The 17,674-nt window shown below is 39.2% G+C and overlaps 1 protein-coding gene across 13 annotated transcripts in view; it reads left to right on the plus strand.

The window, feature by feature from the left end:
• The window catches only part of ppp1r12a (protein phosphatase 1, regulatory subunit 12A), a 62,670-nt gene that overhangs the window by 12,642 nt on the left and 32,354 nt on the right, over positions 1-17,674 (plus strand). For all 13 annotated transcript variants that reach the window (XR_014797466.1, XM_084911154.1, XM_084911158.1 and 10 more), the window contains exon 2: positions 17,212-17,342. Coding sequence is in view for 12 of the 13 variants with exons in the window: in XM_084911154.1 (XP_084767280.1) it covers positions 17,212-17,342 (131 nt within the window). In the remaining variant the exon portion in view is untranslated. The remainder of the gene's footprint in view (positions 1-17,211; positions 17,343-17,674) is intronic.

Consider the following 17,674-nt stretch of genomic DNA (forward strand, 5'->3'; position numbering starts at 1 on the left):
TTCTGATTGGAAGCTGTAAACAAACATGTTGGGAAGTTAGACAGGTTATAGCCGAACTAATAGGCGTGCTTTTGCCTTAGTTGTAAAGAGTTCTGTGTCTGCTGTGTCAGCTGGCATATAACCACTCCATTGGAGAAATGACTACATCCTGCACAGGTGTGTGGACATTAACCCACGCTCATCATGTGACTTCAGTTAGTTCACCTGCATTAAAAAGACAATATGACTATTGATGAATGTGTTTTAATGGATTCAAAAATTGACAAAACACACACAAAGTTGAACTGACAGTCTTAAATGTAACTCCATTAAGACTCCAACTGCATTGGGCTAAATTTCGGATGCTTTTTAATAAGACGGCTATTCTCAAACTTAAGAACCTGCGGACGGGCTCAAGAGCTCCTTTAAGAGCTCAAGAGCACTGATGATCACAAAATTTTTTTTTTTTTCCTCTTTTGCGTTTTCACTCATCTTAAACTCTGGAACTCACTGGACCTTAGAAATAGGTTATCAGAAATTAAACTTGGAGAATATATCGATTAAGTGTAACTGTACTCCTTTATACTTGAGTGACATTGATTTTTCTTGTTAATGCTGATCCATGTGGCCATGAGATTGACTGAACCTGCTGTTTGCTGTGTTCTTGTGAATCAGCCCATGCAGGCCATGCTTTTCCTGCAGCTAAATGTCAGTGACAGTAAATGGGCCTGGACCTTGAGAGTCTAAGTGCTTTGGCTAGTAATTTAAGTGATTCAAGATACGAGTATAGCCCCTGTGTATGCTCAGAGCTCATGCTTTGTTTTGGCATATTTCTTTCGTGTTCTTGTTTTGTCCCCCTGAAAACAAGAATTAATAGTGTGCCTGGAAAAGAAAAATGAATTGACTTTTACTGATGCAAAATACTAAATGTTGGTAAACGTGTAGCAGGATGAAATGTAATCTCTCCCTTTGTTTTAAACTCCTTTTATTAAAGTATTTGTTTAAAATTAATTTCAATTGATGGTGATGCAAGTGAGGGTGATACTTAAAACTTAATTAGTGCCTTCGAACTCAATTTTATTTCCTTGTTTTATGGAGCATAAATGTGAGGTCACGAAGTCCAATCAAGCTGCGATGTTAATAGACTGTAAAATTAATAATTAATGACCCAAAACCACTCAAGCTGCTGTATAGGGAACCAACAATTTATTACGTTTAGGCACTAAGAGCCAATCATTTCATGATCCTCAGTATAAAGATCCTGGGTATTTTTAAGAGATCATGTTCATTTGAAAAAATGTATTGCCTTTATTTTGATGGTAAAGACCTAAGCAGTTATTTTAAATGCTCACATGTTGCGTGATGAATGTTTTCTGTATTTAGTGACAGTGCGTAGTGTTGTCACACATTTATCAGCTGCATGGGATGCATGTTTAAGGAAACTTCTCACTAACTATTAATCATTAATATGGCGACGTTTAAATTAAAATTAGCATTCCTGTCCTATTGATCTTTTTGTTTTTGAAAGAGTAAAAATGGATGCATCCGTTCTCTTAGAGGTGGTGATGGTCAGAGGGATCTGGGTGTTGGAGATTTCAGGCCAGAGAGGAACAGGAAGTGGCTGTTTATTTTTCTCATTTCCTCTTTGAGGCTCCACTAGTGAGCTTGCTCCTTCCACTCCCTGTGCTTTTATCACTGACACCAGCCCATAACACAGACATATGTGCAAACATGTACACTGCTACATGCACCATCATGGTTCACAATTTCTCTTGCAACAGGTTCTCAAATAGTTTCATAGATGACTGAGGGCTTTGTTGGATCTGTGTATCAGTTTGTAATTTGGGACTCACTTGAGCAGAGATTATATAAGGAGAATGCACTGAAAGAATCTTCAGTGGAAATCCATGTCTCAGTAGAGCCAACAGGGAAACGCATTAGCCACTGTTGCACTGTGCATGTGCACAGTAGAGGTTTACTGGAGTTTCAGCTTTGCAGTGGTGGATGTTTCTCTCTATTCATTGTCATAAAAAAGATAAGTGGATTTTTTTATTTTATTTCCTGGCTTGTATCCATAATGTGACTAGCATGACTTTTGCTCAGTGCTCCTGTGGGATAAGCAGAAATGCTGTTTGTGATGCCTGTAAGACCTTTTTTGTAAGGGTGCTCGCCAAAACCTTTCAAGCAGTTTTTAAATCAGATTTCATTGGAGAGGCTATACGTGTTCTTATTATGCGAGCTATCATTGAATTACCCATTCATTTTAAAATGGCCTTCAAAATAACTGCCTGGATCTCTTTTCAAGGTGGTTACTGAGGTGCAAGAGTTGCTTCTAGAAGGGCTTTGCCCCTTTTATGAAAGTTTTCTTGTGTACCTCAGTTCACCTTTTTTGTATCTTCAATAATCAAAAATGAAACTACCCACATAATATTTAGCTCATTTTGAGCCACTCCACTATAAATTTAGTCTTGCTATGTGGGATTGTGTAGTAGCTATTTTCTTTTTATTGCTACTCTGGTGAGCCATATTTATACAAATAGATTAAATGCCTACCAGACAGATGTACCCTTTCCATTTAACCTCTTAGGTTTGGAGCTTGTTGATGTGAAGGATGACAAAGGACCGTTACATGGAAGGATGGTAATGTGGTTCAGTGCCTCTTCAGTCAACTGAGCAGTCTGTAGAGAAGCATCTACATAAGGGCTCTATTATATGGAAATATCAACAGAGGTCGCGTCTCTCCATGGCTATCTGACCTCTACCTCTCCTCTCCCGTTGCCCGCTCTCGCCTTTAGACCCCTGACATGGAAACAAACTTGGCTCTCAAGTGAGGCTATTGTTGAGGCTTCTGAGCAAAAGCCCAGGCGATGCATACAGTTAGAATCTTGCAGGCATTTTTCCCCCTCTTCCACAATCCTGGTCTCTTTCCATGGGAATCCCAGGGCCATATATGGTTGTCCTCAGTAGCAGCAGCAGTTAGAGCACTGAAGGTAGGTGTGTGTGTGTGTGTGTGGTTACAGCTCCCGACAGAGCTCATTTAGTGTAGGGACCCAGCTGGTCGCCCTGCAGCGCTTCAGCCCTCCCCCTTGAACCCTCTGGCCTCCTGAACCCTGCCAATAGCACAGGAGCTGAAAGCTCTTTGTCTCAGACGTAAATACACACTGACATAAACACACACTTTCGCATGTGTACTGCTGTATTAAATAAAATGTCCTACTCCAGTTTCCCCTAAAAATGCATATAATCTCTTTCTTTGCTCTCCGGTGTATTTAATTTTTAATATTCATCCCAACTCTTTGTCTGGGTTGATGCATGTTACTCTCTCACTCTCTCTCACACATGCAAATGCAGACACATGGGGCTCTCATACTTACATGCAGGCGGTAAGAAGGAATTCCTTTTGTGGAAGTGGCTGTGTGCCTCTGAGCCGGTGACGTAGCCCATGAGGAGTGGCCAGAGCGCTGATGCCTGAACCCTCAAGGCTAGGAGTATTACTTATCTGGGAATTTCTCCACTGGTATGTTAGTCCAGGGCCTTGCTGCGTACTGGCTAGGTGGTAGCAGAGAGAAGTTGTGCTGTTCAAGGTGGAGGGAGAGGAGTAAAGGAAGGAAGGCCAGCTTTGAGCTCCAGCTGAAGCTACTTTACTGTACATAGTATTGCTTTATATAGGAGAAAGCTGATCTTTCCCTAATCAAGAAAGGAATTATATATTATTAAGCTTTTATTGTTTCCATGACTTAAACACAAATTTTGAAAGCTATCGGGGCTCTTTCTCACCTGATTTTGTATTTTTGTTTTTTAAAGCGTGTAGTGAGAGTGACTGAAGCCTTTTGTGGACTAAACCTTTTACACAGTTACCCAACCATCAGCGTAATAATCTTCTGTTTTACTGCTGTTGCAGTTCTTATTAGCAGGGAAAAAGCAAATAGGGAAAAGTCCCTATGAAAACTGGCTGCAAGGTGTGTGACTTATCCTGAGCAATCTGGACATTGTTCCTAAACAGATATGCCACTGAGTTGTGAAACACACTGCCATCGGCAAATAAAGGAATAGTTCTCCCTTGTATGCATGGCTAGATCAGTGTCTAATTATAGTAAAATGATCCCTTCATGGATCATATGTATTCATATTAAATTATAAATTATGCTCATGGCAACATTATTTCATATGTTAACTGAGTGTGGATATCAGGTAATAGAGGCCTTACATTATGTCCTTAAGGGCTAATTACATTATAATACTCCTATAACAAGCAACCAAACGGCTAAGCAGTAATGTACAGTCATGCCAAGTGAATGTTATTGTTTGCATATTAACATCTACTGCCAATGTGTTTAATTATCACCCTGTAACTCATCTATAAAGATGTGGCAGGACTATATAGTCAGCAGTACAAGTGAATCAGATGTACTGCAAGTTTTCTTGCAATATTTGGGACTTGCATGCTGTGCATTGCATGCAGCAGTCCATAAGCACTGTGAGATTAGGTGATGCCAACATATGTTAAATGGCTGATGACATTTTTGTATTACTTCTACACATTTCAAATGCTGGCTAATGTTGCATCAACTGTGGAGCAGTTTTAGTGTTTTATACAGGGATGCTTTTCTTTTAATGGGTTAATTTTGTATCTGTCATACTGTGTTATTTTAAGCATGACAAATATTCAAAAAGTGTTTAACTATGATTTTCAATCATTTGTTTGCAAAAAGGAATTTTGGTATCTGTTCCACCAGATATTTATGCTGTACTTGGCTGTGGGGTTGTTGTTTTTTTTTGGTTGTTTGGTTGATTATTGTTTGTTTGGTTTTTTTAACCTGCTTTTAAAAGCTACCAACTGAACACACAAATCAGTACCTGGGAGAGAGTATTTGGGTAAGTGGTTGCTCACATTTGAAAACCCATGTATTTCCAGATATCTCTAAATCTTTGAGGTCTGTTAGTGTGGAAGTGGACAATTACAATAAAATCAAAGCATGTAATGTTGAAGCATATGTATTTATGTCACATTATTCATTGCACTTGCCACACTAATAGACCACTTTCTGTGAAAAACTATCAAAAGTTAAAGGAGAAATTGATAAGTTATAAATGGTTAGGAAACATTTTTATGATTTAAAAATGCACAGCGGGGTGTTTGTTTGTTTGTAAGTATATATGCCAGTTTGCTCAAGTTGAAATGATACTCTATAGGTATTATGGTTATTTGAATTGTTCAAGTTCTCCTGTTGTAGACATCATCTGTCTTACCAGTTGATGGCTTTTCTTAACACCCAGACACATCACTGTCAGTCAGAGGTCCTACCGTGGGTGTGCACCATTGACACTGTCATTCAGTATAGAATAACTGCCAACATAATAGCCTGGTAGTCTGTGCCAGTGACTTCCCTGGCACTCCAAGCAGTAAATTGTGCAGAAGGCACAACAGCAGCTTTCTGCAGGGTGCTCGAGTCGCTCATCTGAGGGTGCTACTAAAGGAAGTCAAGAAGGGGAGGGGTCTTGAAGTGTCCCCTTGATGTGGAGTGCTGCTAAATTGAGCTTGGAGCTCTCTGTAAGATGTCCCACTAGATAATGGACCTACCCTTTTTATAGACGAGCAGTGGCTATACCCTGTACCCTTTCACTGTATCAGGCCGTATACTGTTCCTTATAAAGTGTCACTATGACACTTGTCAGATGGTGAGTTTAATTAAAAATGTAAATGTGGGATCCATGAAAGGAAATGATGAGTTTAGGTTTGCAATTAATAAAAAATGACAGTGGACACATTTGAAATAAACCATAAGAGTACAAAAGGTTTAATCTGCACAGTTTCCTCCACTGTATTGCAAAGCAGGCAGGCCAGAGGACCTCTGACTCCAGGTTGGCCAGGAATTGTAATTTAGATACTTACACAACAAAAACCAAGGGGGGGGGGGGGGGGGGGTGTGTGTGTGTGTGTGTGTGTGTGTGTGTGTGTGTGTGTGTGTGTGTGTGTGTGTGGGCTGCCACGATTAGTCGACTAGTCACGATTACGTCGACTATCAAAATCGTTGACAACTGATTTAATAGTCGACGCGTCGTTTGAAGCTTTGTAAGATCCCAAAAGACGCAGGAATAAGTAGTAGGATTTAAGAGTGTAATAACGGACTGAAACAGAAGATGGCAGCACTGCATGTACAAGGATGCCAGCTGCCGTTAAACCCCGAAGAAGAAGTAGCTTTGTCCCAGAATTCATAGCGCAGCCCTGCTCAGTTTCCAACAATGGCGGCAGCTAGTTAGTTTTAATATTACTCTTATTATTCTTTCTGAGTCACAAAATAAACGTTTAACATATTTTCAGGCGAGAATGTAGCTGTGTAAACCTCAAATATCTGCTCAGTTTATCAAGACACCACATATTTTCAAAAGCGCTCCGACGTTTTCGGAGACGTCTGTTACCCACTAGCTCGATAGCTAGCCGGGGGCAAGGCTCACTAGAGCCGTGAGAACACCGGACACCCGGCAAATTGTTTTCAAACCCACCGCCGTCTTTCACTACTCAGGTTAAACATATATAAGTCACTTAGATAACTTAAAAATGTTATTGTTTGGCTTTTTTTAGTATTTTATTTGTTCCTGAGTAAATCTGTTTGGCTGAGATTAAAGTTATAGTTTTTACACAGCTGAATAAACGTCAAGCAGACAGCTGATTATCAGAAGTGTGAGATGCTCGAGAATATACTCCGGTGTCCTGTTATATTTTAGATAGCAAGGAGTTAAACTTCACCGAAACAATCTGCAAATTTCATTAAAATTTAATAAACTATCATCTTGTCTTTATTTTTAGTTAGCACAGACCTTAAACACTTAAAGCTGTAAGCTAATGATAGTTATATAAGAGTAGATGCATGCTGGTGCAATAAGCTGTACGTCCAATGGATGCATGATCTGATTAGTCGACTAATCGCAGCAAAAATCGGTGACTAGTCGACTATCAAAATAATCGTTTGTGGCAGCCCTTGTGTGTGTGTGTGTGTGTGTGTGTGTGTTTGTTTTTTATTTATTTTTAATAAATCTTAGTAGCCTTTCTCTTCATGCTGATAATAAGAAATTAATTCCTGCCGCTTTCTTGCTTTTCCTGTGAGCAATTAGCGTTACAGCAGAACATCAGATTGTACTGAAGTACTCCTGCCAAGCCAGGTCTAACAACGCTTCTAGTGAAAACTAGTCAGTTTCACAGAAACTCCTGAAAAAGAGAAACCAAGGACCAACTTTAATATCCATGCACAACACAATAGGGTTCTGGGTGAATGACTTCATGTCACCACACCAAGTCTTTCGAGCACGATTATTGGCAGTAGGACCTGCACATATGCGTTGTTCATCCCAGAGTGTTGGGAGTCCTTTGTTACGTAGTTAAAAATCAAGTTAAGCACAACAAATGCGTAATGAATAGCTTAAACAAGAACATGTATCTCAAAATTGAATACAGTATGTCTTTAAATAGTTGAAGTAAAAAAAATCTAATAAATTAAAATAACTATAAGTAAAAATATAAATTGTTGTAATATACAACAAATTTGAAAGTGTTAAAAGAAGTACTAAATGTCGTAAAAACAAAGGCATAATTGCACAACAAGCTTTTCTTGACCATAAAAGGTCCTGAGAGTTGCTTCAATAACAGTTAAGTCCTGCCTGCAAGAGGTTAAAAAAGAAGGATGGCACCACAGATGCTTCTTTCAGCGTTAGTTTTTTGATGTTGTCTCTCTCAGCGGTTTGCTGCAAGTGCTGCCTTGAAGGGTTATCCAACGAACCCCCGCGTGCTTTAAAATGAAGTCCTTTCTCTATTTATTTATGTTTCTTACAAAAGCCCGGCAAGGCCTGAACCCATGTTCTCTCTTTGGCTTTTTTGTCATGGCAACACACCGGCCTCCTTTCTTCAATGCACGTCATGGGTGCATTTTTGGCTTTTCCCATCTTGTATGCAGCACTTGTACAGAGTATGGTTTGATTCCTCCATATTATCTCAGGATTAGGCTGACACACGCAGTATTGTTGTCTCTGTCCTGATCTGCTCCATATTTATTTCTGCTGGCTCGGAATGGTTTAGTAATTTAATCTCACAACTGTGCTTTTAAACAGCCCTCCATGGTGCGGTAATTTATAAATATGGAAAGGAGAGACATGCACATTGTGCTGCTTAAGTTGTGTGTCCAAGGAATTCATTGGCAGCTGCTCTTCTTTGAAAGTTTGTCTTAAAAAAAGCAAGTCAACAATGAAAGCAATGCTTATATTGAGCATTTTTGATGACTCTGTTTAGGATGATAAAACCTGATGACATGTTCATGAGCTGTATCAATATCTTACTGTGGTTGAGTAAGGAGATGGGTTTAATTTTGCTGTTGCACACACTGCCACTTGAAGTGGCAAATGCAGGCATATAACACAGGCATCTTGTGATTTAGAGCAAATTAGATGTCAAGCCGTCTGTTATGACTGATGGGTTAAAATAGGTTTGCACTGGCCTTAAAAACCATTATAGCACTGAGCATTTCAACAATATGTACATGTGCCGGTGTATAAATTACTATGAATAGCTTTATTTACTGTAGTATAATTGGAATGTTTCTGTCAAATGGTGAGAAATCACAGAAAAATTGATAGGGTTTTTAAAAAAAATTGTATAACACACTCTTTGCCTTTGCAGTATGTGGAAAAGATGCATACTGCAAAGGCAGGTCTATTCTGAGCCAGGAAAAACCCCTGGTCACCACCACAGAAACATGAAAGGAGCATAGATGATTGTCAAACTTGTTCGTTTTTTCTGATTATTTTAAAATTGCAACAGGGTTTTCTTGGAGAACTGCACTCTCTTCAACATTTCACTGAGAGTTCTTGCTGAGCCACATCCCACAAAACCTAATGGATTAACAGAGCTGTTTTCAGTAGCTAGCCACATAATGTACATTAACGACCAGTCAAATGGAGCATCCTGCATCCATTGATTAGTTCTTGAGATGTATGTGTATGTGTGTACATATATTTGTTTTTCCTTCCCAGAAGTGTCATGTTCTCTTACGGAGAACCTTTTTTTTTTTATCTTAAAGAGAAGCAAGAACTCAGCCCTGACGGGATGAATCATATGTTTAATGACGTATGGCGGCTCAGCCTTCAGTGAGTTATGACTTTGTCTCCAAGGTCAATCTAGGATTTCATTTACTTCAAGGATTAATTGGAGAACAGAATTCACATTGTTTTAGCTAAAATGTTTTTGGTTTTTTACCACCTTTATTTTTATGCTTCAGCACACCTTTATTTTACCTGCATATCCAATAACTTCAGACTTCACAAGGCCTTCTTTTCTCCTCTCCTCACACTGGCCAAACAGGTTTAATTGGCTACGTGTCTGCTTCAGAGTGAGTCACTCCATGTCTGAAAGCACACTACAGCACCTATATGTTGCTCGGGGGCTGATTGAATTGTATAAACAGGATTAAGCTCAGCTGGAGTATGCCATCTCCCTTACATCAGCATTATAACATTCAAGGTGCTTGAATAGGCCTTTAGATTCTATGATGTGCTGGACATAAAGGTCCCTTGGGTGTGGGTTCTTTTAGCGTCATTAAGATTGGAGATGATAAAATGATTTCAGTTATTGAGTTTGTGGTTTGAAATTACACTCTGTAGCCCTGCATTTCTGCATGATGCAGAACAGAAACCAATGAATTTAACCTGTTCCACTTTGTATATCTGAAGAACAGAGCTGTCGGATCAAAGGGGAAATGGTACCATTGCTTTCCTCTTTGCATAGTTCCTGAATGGTGACGTAGATTAAAATGAGAGAGCACATGGGTATCATCTTATTTGAAGATGCTGTAATAAATCTGAGGCCTTTCATATGAAAATGTCCAGTTTTAGATTACCAACTTTGGGAATGTTTTTTCTTTCTAATTAATCTTGTACTTCCAACTAATAATTAAAAAAAATTAACAGAACGTACCTGAACTTAACTGTTTACCTATTAAGAAATAACCAGCAATTATTCATTATACTTGGCTATAATTACTCTAAATCCATTTGAAGACTAACTTAAGGTTCATGTACTATATACTGTATATAGAACAGTACAACTTGTACTTTGCACTTTGTTGTAGATTTAATGCACTATAAACCAACTCTAGAATAGTGCTATACCCCACACTGTACCTTGCCATGCACCACGAATGTAACTACAGCTCAATTGTGATGGTATCTGCGGTACTACTATATAGTGTAAATGGTCTGTTGATTGGCACATGGCTGATATCTCTACCCTATTTCCTGTGATTCAATAAAGGTAACTGTTAGTTGAGCTTTATCAGCTCTTAAGTCCAGCATGAGTTCATTTTCAGTTTTGATGCCAGACAATGCAGACAACTAAAATGCAAAGTGGCTGCACTTTGGTAGTACATGCATAGCAGCATTATCTAGTATAATGTAATAGGCCTCAGGGCTCGCAAAATTTCAAAATCCCTGGTAGCCCTTCGGGCAGGGACTCTTAAATTTATTTTGGGCTACCAAAAACTGAAGTAGCCCGAATAAAAAAGAGAGCAATTTTTTGATTGATGTTTTGTTTCCTGTTTTGTTTCCGTTACAATATTATACATTAAAGTATAATATTGTAACGGAAACAAAACATTAATCAAAAAATTCTTTAAACACAAATTACAACATTGTATAAAAATTACAATCATCAACTCAAATACTTGGTTCTAATTGAACAGAAATTTCTATGAACTTGTAAGAACTGTGTAGGACATGAATCAGTCTGTGTCAGATCCTGAATTTGAAATTTCCACTGAAGTCACAGGAAAGAGGCAAGTGGAACCAAGATCGAGGCCATTTGCTTTTTGAAGTTTGCAAAGACTGCTAAATTTTGCCAGTGGTAGTTCACTCTTTGCAACATAGTACGCTATTCTAAACTGATTTTCAGGTTTATTTTTAGTATGTTATTTGCAATTGGTGTTTGTTCTGGGAAAGATATTGCAGACTGAGCAATAATGCATTTCTTGCATTTCTCATGGGTTCTAATGGGGGCCTTTCTTAAAATGACTGGTCCCAGTAACAAAGGCGCTTGTCGACTCAGAAATCGAGGGAAAACCAACAACACACCCGGCAGAACATTATGTTATTTACACGGGTGCACATAAGTAGTCCGCATGTGCGCATTCGCTGTCAAAATAAAAGACGCGCACCAGATAAGAAGTTGCAACGCGCGTTTGCGTCCATATAAAAGGCACTGTTTTTGTCCGCTAGAGTGGGATTTTCACGGCACATTCTGCACCACACCTCTGTGCGTTCATCATTTGTTTGAAGCCAGCTCACCTCCTGCAAACACTTTTTCGAGAATACGTGCTTCTTTTGTGGTTCGGACTCCTTCTGACATTTCTTTGGATGTGGAGGAAAACCAAAGTAATTGCTTAAAGGAGTTTGCTTCTTCGACATCTTTAAGAGTTCTAAACAAATGTCTGTCCTCCTCCAGAAAATCTTATGTACGCAAACACGCGTTGCAACTTCTTATCTTGTGCGCGTTTTTTATTTTGACAGTGAATGCGCACCTGCGGACCACTTATGTGCAGCCCTGGTTATATAGCTCATCATATCGCAGCCACAGAAATTCTTTTGTCCATGAAACCATAAAGCTGCACTTTCTTTTTGCCTTATAGTCTGATTTGTCATAACTTTTCCGTTTTGTGGTAAGCTTTTCTTTGGCTGTCACTTCTTCACGCTGACCTGTCTTATTTTGCTCAGCAGAACTAAAATATATATCCTGCTGCTTTTACACACGCACTCACATAACGCTCAGCGATTCTCTGCGCGATCAACCTCTCACATGTTTAAGCTTGCTGCGGGAGATTTCACTTGTCGTGTTTGCATAGTAAGCTAACGATTGATAAGACGATGTCAGAGGAATTGGTGCGCAAATTATCATCACTCACCAATCAGTACTGTCGCTCTCTATACACAGTTCCCGCGATTGCAAAGTGAAAGCAAAAAACAAGCGCAAATTCAAACACGATTTCAATATGTCACATATTGACAGTGGCTCACCGATGCCAATGACATAATTACCCAGCTACGTTTCCGAAAGAATGCAAAAGCATTGAAATATATTTTCCTCTGATAGCCCAACGGGCAGGGCAGAGACAGATTTTGGTAGCCCGACTGGAAAAATCGCTAGCCCCGGGACGTCGGGCTAGCGATTTTGCAAGCCCTGGGCCTGGGTCAAAGATGAGCCTAGCACTGGTGCAACATCCTATTTTCTTACAAATAGAAAATTTAAAAAATGACTTACGAGTTTATTTAACTCTTATATCCACTAATTTAAGCCCATTCTTGGGGCTCCTATACTAGCATACTTTTGATTCAGGCTGTTAGTATGGCACCTGTCAACCACAGAAAATTACAGCTATTAAGGGATTACCTTTGTTGGGCTCCTGGTGGGAGCCTGTGAAGGAAGGCTGGTGACGCACTGAAGAGGGAGGTCGCAGCCACCAGTGCATTCGCCTTAAGGGGCTTGTTTCCATTCTTGGACAAAGACTTTGAAGAGATAATAAGTGTGGGGGATGACTGAGGGGAGAGGGTTTAGATGAAAGTATGGGGGACAGTTTTCAGATGAGCAGCAGAAAGCTGTAAAGATGGCCGCCAAGTACATGCACATTTTGCAGCTGTGAGCGAGGAAATGAAAAGCACTAATCTATATTGGGTGGTTTATTTTTGCTATACAGATTAAAATGTCAGATTAATAAAAGGAGACTAGCAGTTGTCTGTGCTTTGCATGTCTGTTATCACTCGTGGTGTTTTGCATGTGGAAGAAAAACTTGATTGGCTACTTCAATTTGAAGTACAGTCTATTGGACAGCTGACTTTACTTCCTGGCTTCCTCTAGTTGAGGAATGCAGGAACACTCAGTCAGCTGTCTGTAAGGACCACTTATCTTTATTTCCAATCCTGCAAAGCAATAGACTCCTTTATGAATCTCTGGAGGATACGCAGAGCAAAATGGCCACAGCAAGGACGGTGATTGGAAGTGACAAATTACAGCTGGTCCTCCTTATAGGGGAAAAATATGGGAGCAGCGTCTATTTGCTTTCTGTCTGTGCTGATTAGTATTATTGCATGCATATACAAAACTGTGACACTCCGAGGTTTTCTGCCTTCCCCAAAAGTAAGATCACAAGATTTTGATAGAAATGCTTATCCTTTTTCTTTTTTTAATCTTATTTTTCTTTTCATTTTTTTTAAGCAGGGTTTAATTTACTTTTACTTAATATCTTTTAATAGGGTCAATAAAACAGTAAAATGCGTAAATTTCAATAACTTTATAGGTAATACAGGCCAATCAGTAGTTGCGAGCAGTTGTTGTTTTGTTTTGTTTTTTTTTTTTATTAAACATTTTTTGATAGTAAAGTAGTTTGCGCAGCCAGAGGTTAGCTTAGCTCACGTTTTATGGATGAGTAAAGAAGGGCTGACTGCTGTTAAAGGTATTCACTTTTTGGGTGCTGCAGCTACTTCTCTCGGGAGAGAACAAACCCAAACAAAAGTTAAGACTGAGTCACTTACAGAGGTGCAGCTAAGTTGTTGTTACTTCGAGTAAAGCTTGTTGAGGAATTAATTCCTAATTGTCTTCTCTCCTCCCCCGCTGGTCTGTTTTCTAAATGTCAACACTAGCTCCTGTGTGTGCTTTTGTGCCTTGGGTCATGACTCGACAGTGTTTCTCCAGTTTGAGGCTCTGTAGCTGTGTAAAAGCATGTGTCATCAATGCTTTATATCAGACATCATTCAGACTAGTTAAGGCAAATGGTCTATTTACTGTTTACCTTAATAAGGAATTGTTACAGTTAAGTAAATTAAAGTTAGTTTTGACTGGTAGCATTATTTGTACAATTTTTATTATAGATGTTGCACTACTGATGTGAATTCTTTGAGTCCTTTTTTAGTGGTGGCTATGGCAAAGGAGGTCAGTGGTTCAGTCAGTGGATCAAGTGTACCTATCCATTTACCATTTGCCTCAGTATGTGTAGTGGACACTTTGTTTCATATCAGCCTTAATGCATGCATTAGCTACCTTATTGATTATAGCTTAGTTTGTTAAAAATAAAGAAAAACTGCACATGCTTTGGTCTATTAGGGAGTAGATTGTTTCCTGGAATAACAAAACAACAATTTGTGGTATTACCCATTCTGTATAACCTAAACTAAATGAAGGATATTTATGTTGAGATGCATTTACCTATACAAGCAGTATGTTGTTGAAATGAACAGGATATGGTATATGTGGTTTTGATTTTTTTTTTTAAATTATTTTTTATGTTTATGTTTTTTGATCAGTTTTGCCAGTGCAGCTCCTGCGTAGGGACCACACAGTGCTTTGTGTTGACACAGAGGGGCACATAATTCTCCCATGATGATGGCATCAAACTAATAAACCTGTTGTACTAATGATGAGAGTTGCAGCCTTGGTTGTTGTTGATCTCTTTAAATCAAAGTCCATTTGCAGCTTCAGGGACTCGGTGGGGCATTAAACCCTACGACATCATCATACACAAACGCTCATTCACACGGTCAGTAAGCTCAGGGAGGCCTCTGCAGGCACTCTGTAGCTCTGGTGCTGTAAACGGCCCAAATTTGGACAAGGATTCCAGCCAGATAGCGGTTTGCCCTGAACGTGAGGACGCCGTGTGTTCATGTGTCTGTTTCCCCTGTCCACACGTTTGTTGCCATAGCAACTACAGGAGATGGCCTGACTGTGTTCAAATATGAGTTTGAGGTTTTGGGTTTTTTTTTTTTTTTTTTTTTTTATAAATTTAATATATTGCGCAAGTGGTAATTGTAGATTTCAAGTGTTTATCTCAAGTATTTACTACAATCATTTTTAACAGTTGAGCATTTTGTTAGGAAAGCTACAGGTTCGCTGGAATTTTTTATTTTTATTTTTTTGCACTCTAACTTCATGACTTTATTTATGTCACCTCATGCTTTACATGTCACCTCATGTTTGATGTGAGACATTATTTAACCTCAGGCCCTTTGTGTGCACTGAATGAAAAGTGCACTGTATGCTCTTTTCTTCTGCTTTTATTAACTTCCTGATTTGGATTTCGACAGCTTCTTTTTCCTCTCTCAGCCTTTTGATAAATGAATTGTACACAATTTATAATATTTAGGTTATGGCCTAAAAAATCTATATTATTTTGGTACTTAAACATGCCGAGAGAGCAAAAAAAGAAAAACAACTCCTTGTAGAGCTTGGGCCATACCTAAATGAGTTTGAAAAGGGGAAACTTGAATGAATATACACAGCGACAGTAATAATTCACTTAATAATATGTGTGTGTAACTGATGTTACTGTAAATGGGCAATAAGGAGGCAATAGTTTGAAATTTTCAGTTCCAGCTCTTAAGGATCTCAGATGTAAGGAAGAGATGCAAAATGAAGGAAGCAAGGAAGATGCATAAGCATAATGAAAATGACATGTGGTTGTGGATTTAAACACTCATGCTTCTAGCATGCACCCCTGGAAGGGCAGTGAACAAATGCGAGTTCTGAAATTCACAAGAAAACAAACAAAATGAGCAGTATTTTACTGCTTAGAAAACTTGTGAAAGCTATCATGGATACAGAATAAAATTGGCAGGCCTTAAACAGTGGTTTCCCTTCTAATGAAAAGGAAATTATGCTTTCAGAAATGTAAATTTCCTTTTCTACATAATCTGAATACTTGACTAACAAATAGAAAATGCAAATTTGTTCCTGTCATGGAGCAAGTTTGCCTTCATAATCTAAGCAAAGTCACTACACCTCCCACTTTATGAGTCAGAGGATCTTAAATTAATCTCATCTGTGTTACTTTCATTCTAATTGTGTCATTTGGGTAGTTTGGTTTGGTGGGCCTTCCAGAGAGAGGTTCAATATTACCACTGCTGTAGAAGCATCATACTGGTCTATGGTGAACACTAACTGCAAAGCTGCTCATATAAATTCTAAAGCAGTCTTTGTGCTCCTGATCTTGTTTAGTGACACTCTGTAATATGTTCTTTGTCCTCCTATTTTAGTGGGTGGTCTCCTTGTGTGCTGCACAGTAATATGCTTCATTTAGAGTGTTTGTGGTCTTTTGATGTTCAGAGTCAAACTATATTTAGGATGGGTTTGTGCACAGTCTCTCTCTGGTATCTTCACCCAGCCTAGAAAGTCTGTTCTGAGCTCGGCCTCTGAGCGGAACAGAGTTCTTTTAATGTGAAATCCTTCTGGTTTTACTTGTTGGGTTCTCCAATTTCCCCTCACCCCAACTTGCATACCTGTTAAGGACATCCTCCCTCCTGTCTGTAAACAAGAAACAGGCATCCTGTCTGTCACCAGCACTAAAGAATGGCAAAACCCTAAGGATGGATTGAGTGCTGGCAATTAGAGGCATTAAATTTTCTTTCCACACAGATGTTGATTTGAAGAATTCATCATCTTCGTAGTATGAAGAGAATGTACTTTGTGTTTGTCCATGTGCATGTGTAGTTTTTGTGGTTTCAATTACTGAGACTTACTGATTTGTCACAATACTGAACTTTCTAACTTTAGACGCTGCAAATACAGGGCCTCCAAAAAATTAAATGAATTCCTTTTTATTTATTTTTTTTCTCGAGGCCCTGTTTATTTGTCATAAAAACAAGACTGTGACATGAAGGTGGTGATAGCACTGTAAGTGGGAGGAGGCGGGAATATGTGGGCACTGCAGTTCGTCAGGTTGAGGTTTAGAGCAACAAAGCACAGCTGGTATCTCTGTATTATTACTGAAAATAATGATAATTAAATAGTTTATGCATTCAAAATCCAATTTTTTTTGACAGCTCTGTACTTGACACTGTTCACAAAGCGATGTATAGCACAGCTTACTTTTTTTTCAGGTTTTGCGTTTCTACACTATATAACTCTCAGGATAAAGTAGCAGCAAATATATGCACAGCACCCCAGTGCCTCTGTCAGCAGTACTATGCTATGTGGTATTTCTAGCACCCCTGCTATGTGCGAGCATTTTGAGAATGCTTCAGCTGCCAAAATCTCCCAGCAATGCACATGGCAACCAATCGGGGGTGTAATGCCCTTTCCATGAGAGATGCAACTATAGCACAGGCCACCCCACTGACATAAGCACTCAAGCATGTGTGCATGTACCCAAGTGCACTTAGTTCAACACAGTCAAGAAGTTGTGGCCTTACTCATTTTCTCCCCTGTCTCAGGCATGCATAGATGACAATGTCGACATGGTGACTTTCCTGGTGGAGCATGGAGCCTGCATCAACCAGCCTGATAACGAGGGCTGGATCCCCCTCCACGCTGCAGCTTCCTGTGGATACCTAGACATAGCAGAGTGAGTATCAAGAGGCCTTTTTGGCGCTAGTATCTATTTCATCAGGTTTGATTTCTGCCGACTCATCCTCGCTTCCTGTTTTGTTTTGTGCTGCAGATATTTTGTAACTGCTAAACTCCTCCCTGAACCTTTTGTGCAAAGTTTTTGTTAACATTTCTGGACTGTGAGGCACAAAGTGACTTTAGGGCTGGCCTAGCAGTTTTCTTATCATGCATAGTCTCTGTACAGCTGGATACAGCATAAGATGATAATAAAAGTGATATCTGATTACGTTAACACCAAGAGCAAAAAAATTCCCTGACAGTGTTTAGAGCAGTCTGAAACCAGAGCTT

This window comes from Perissodus microlepis, chromosome 17 (assembly GCF_051167445.1).
Source record: "Perissodus microlepis isolate ML-2025 ecotype Zambia chromosome 17, ASM5116744v1, whole genome shotgun sequence".
NCBI classification, from domain to species: Eukaryota; Metazoa; Chordata; class Actinopteri; order Cichliformes; family Cichlidae; genus Perissodus; species Perissodus microlepis.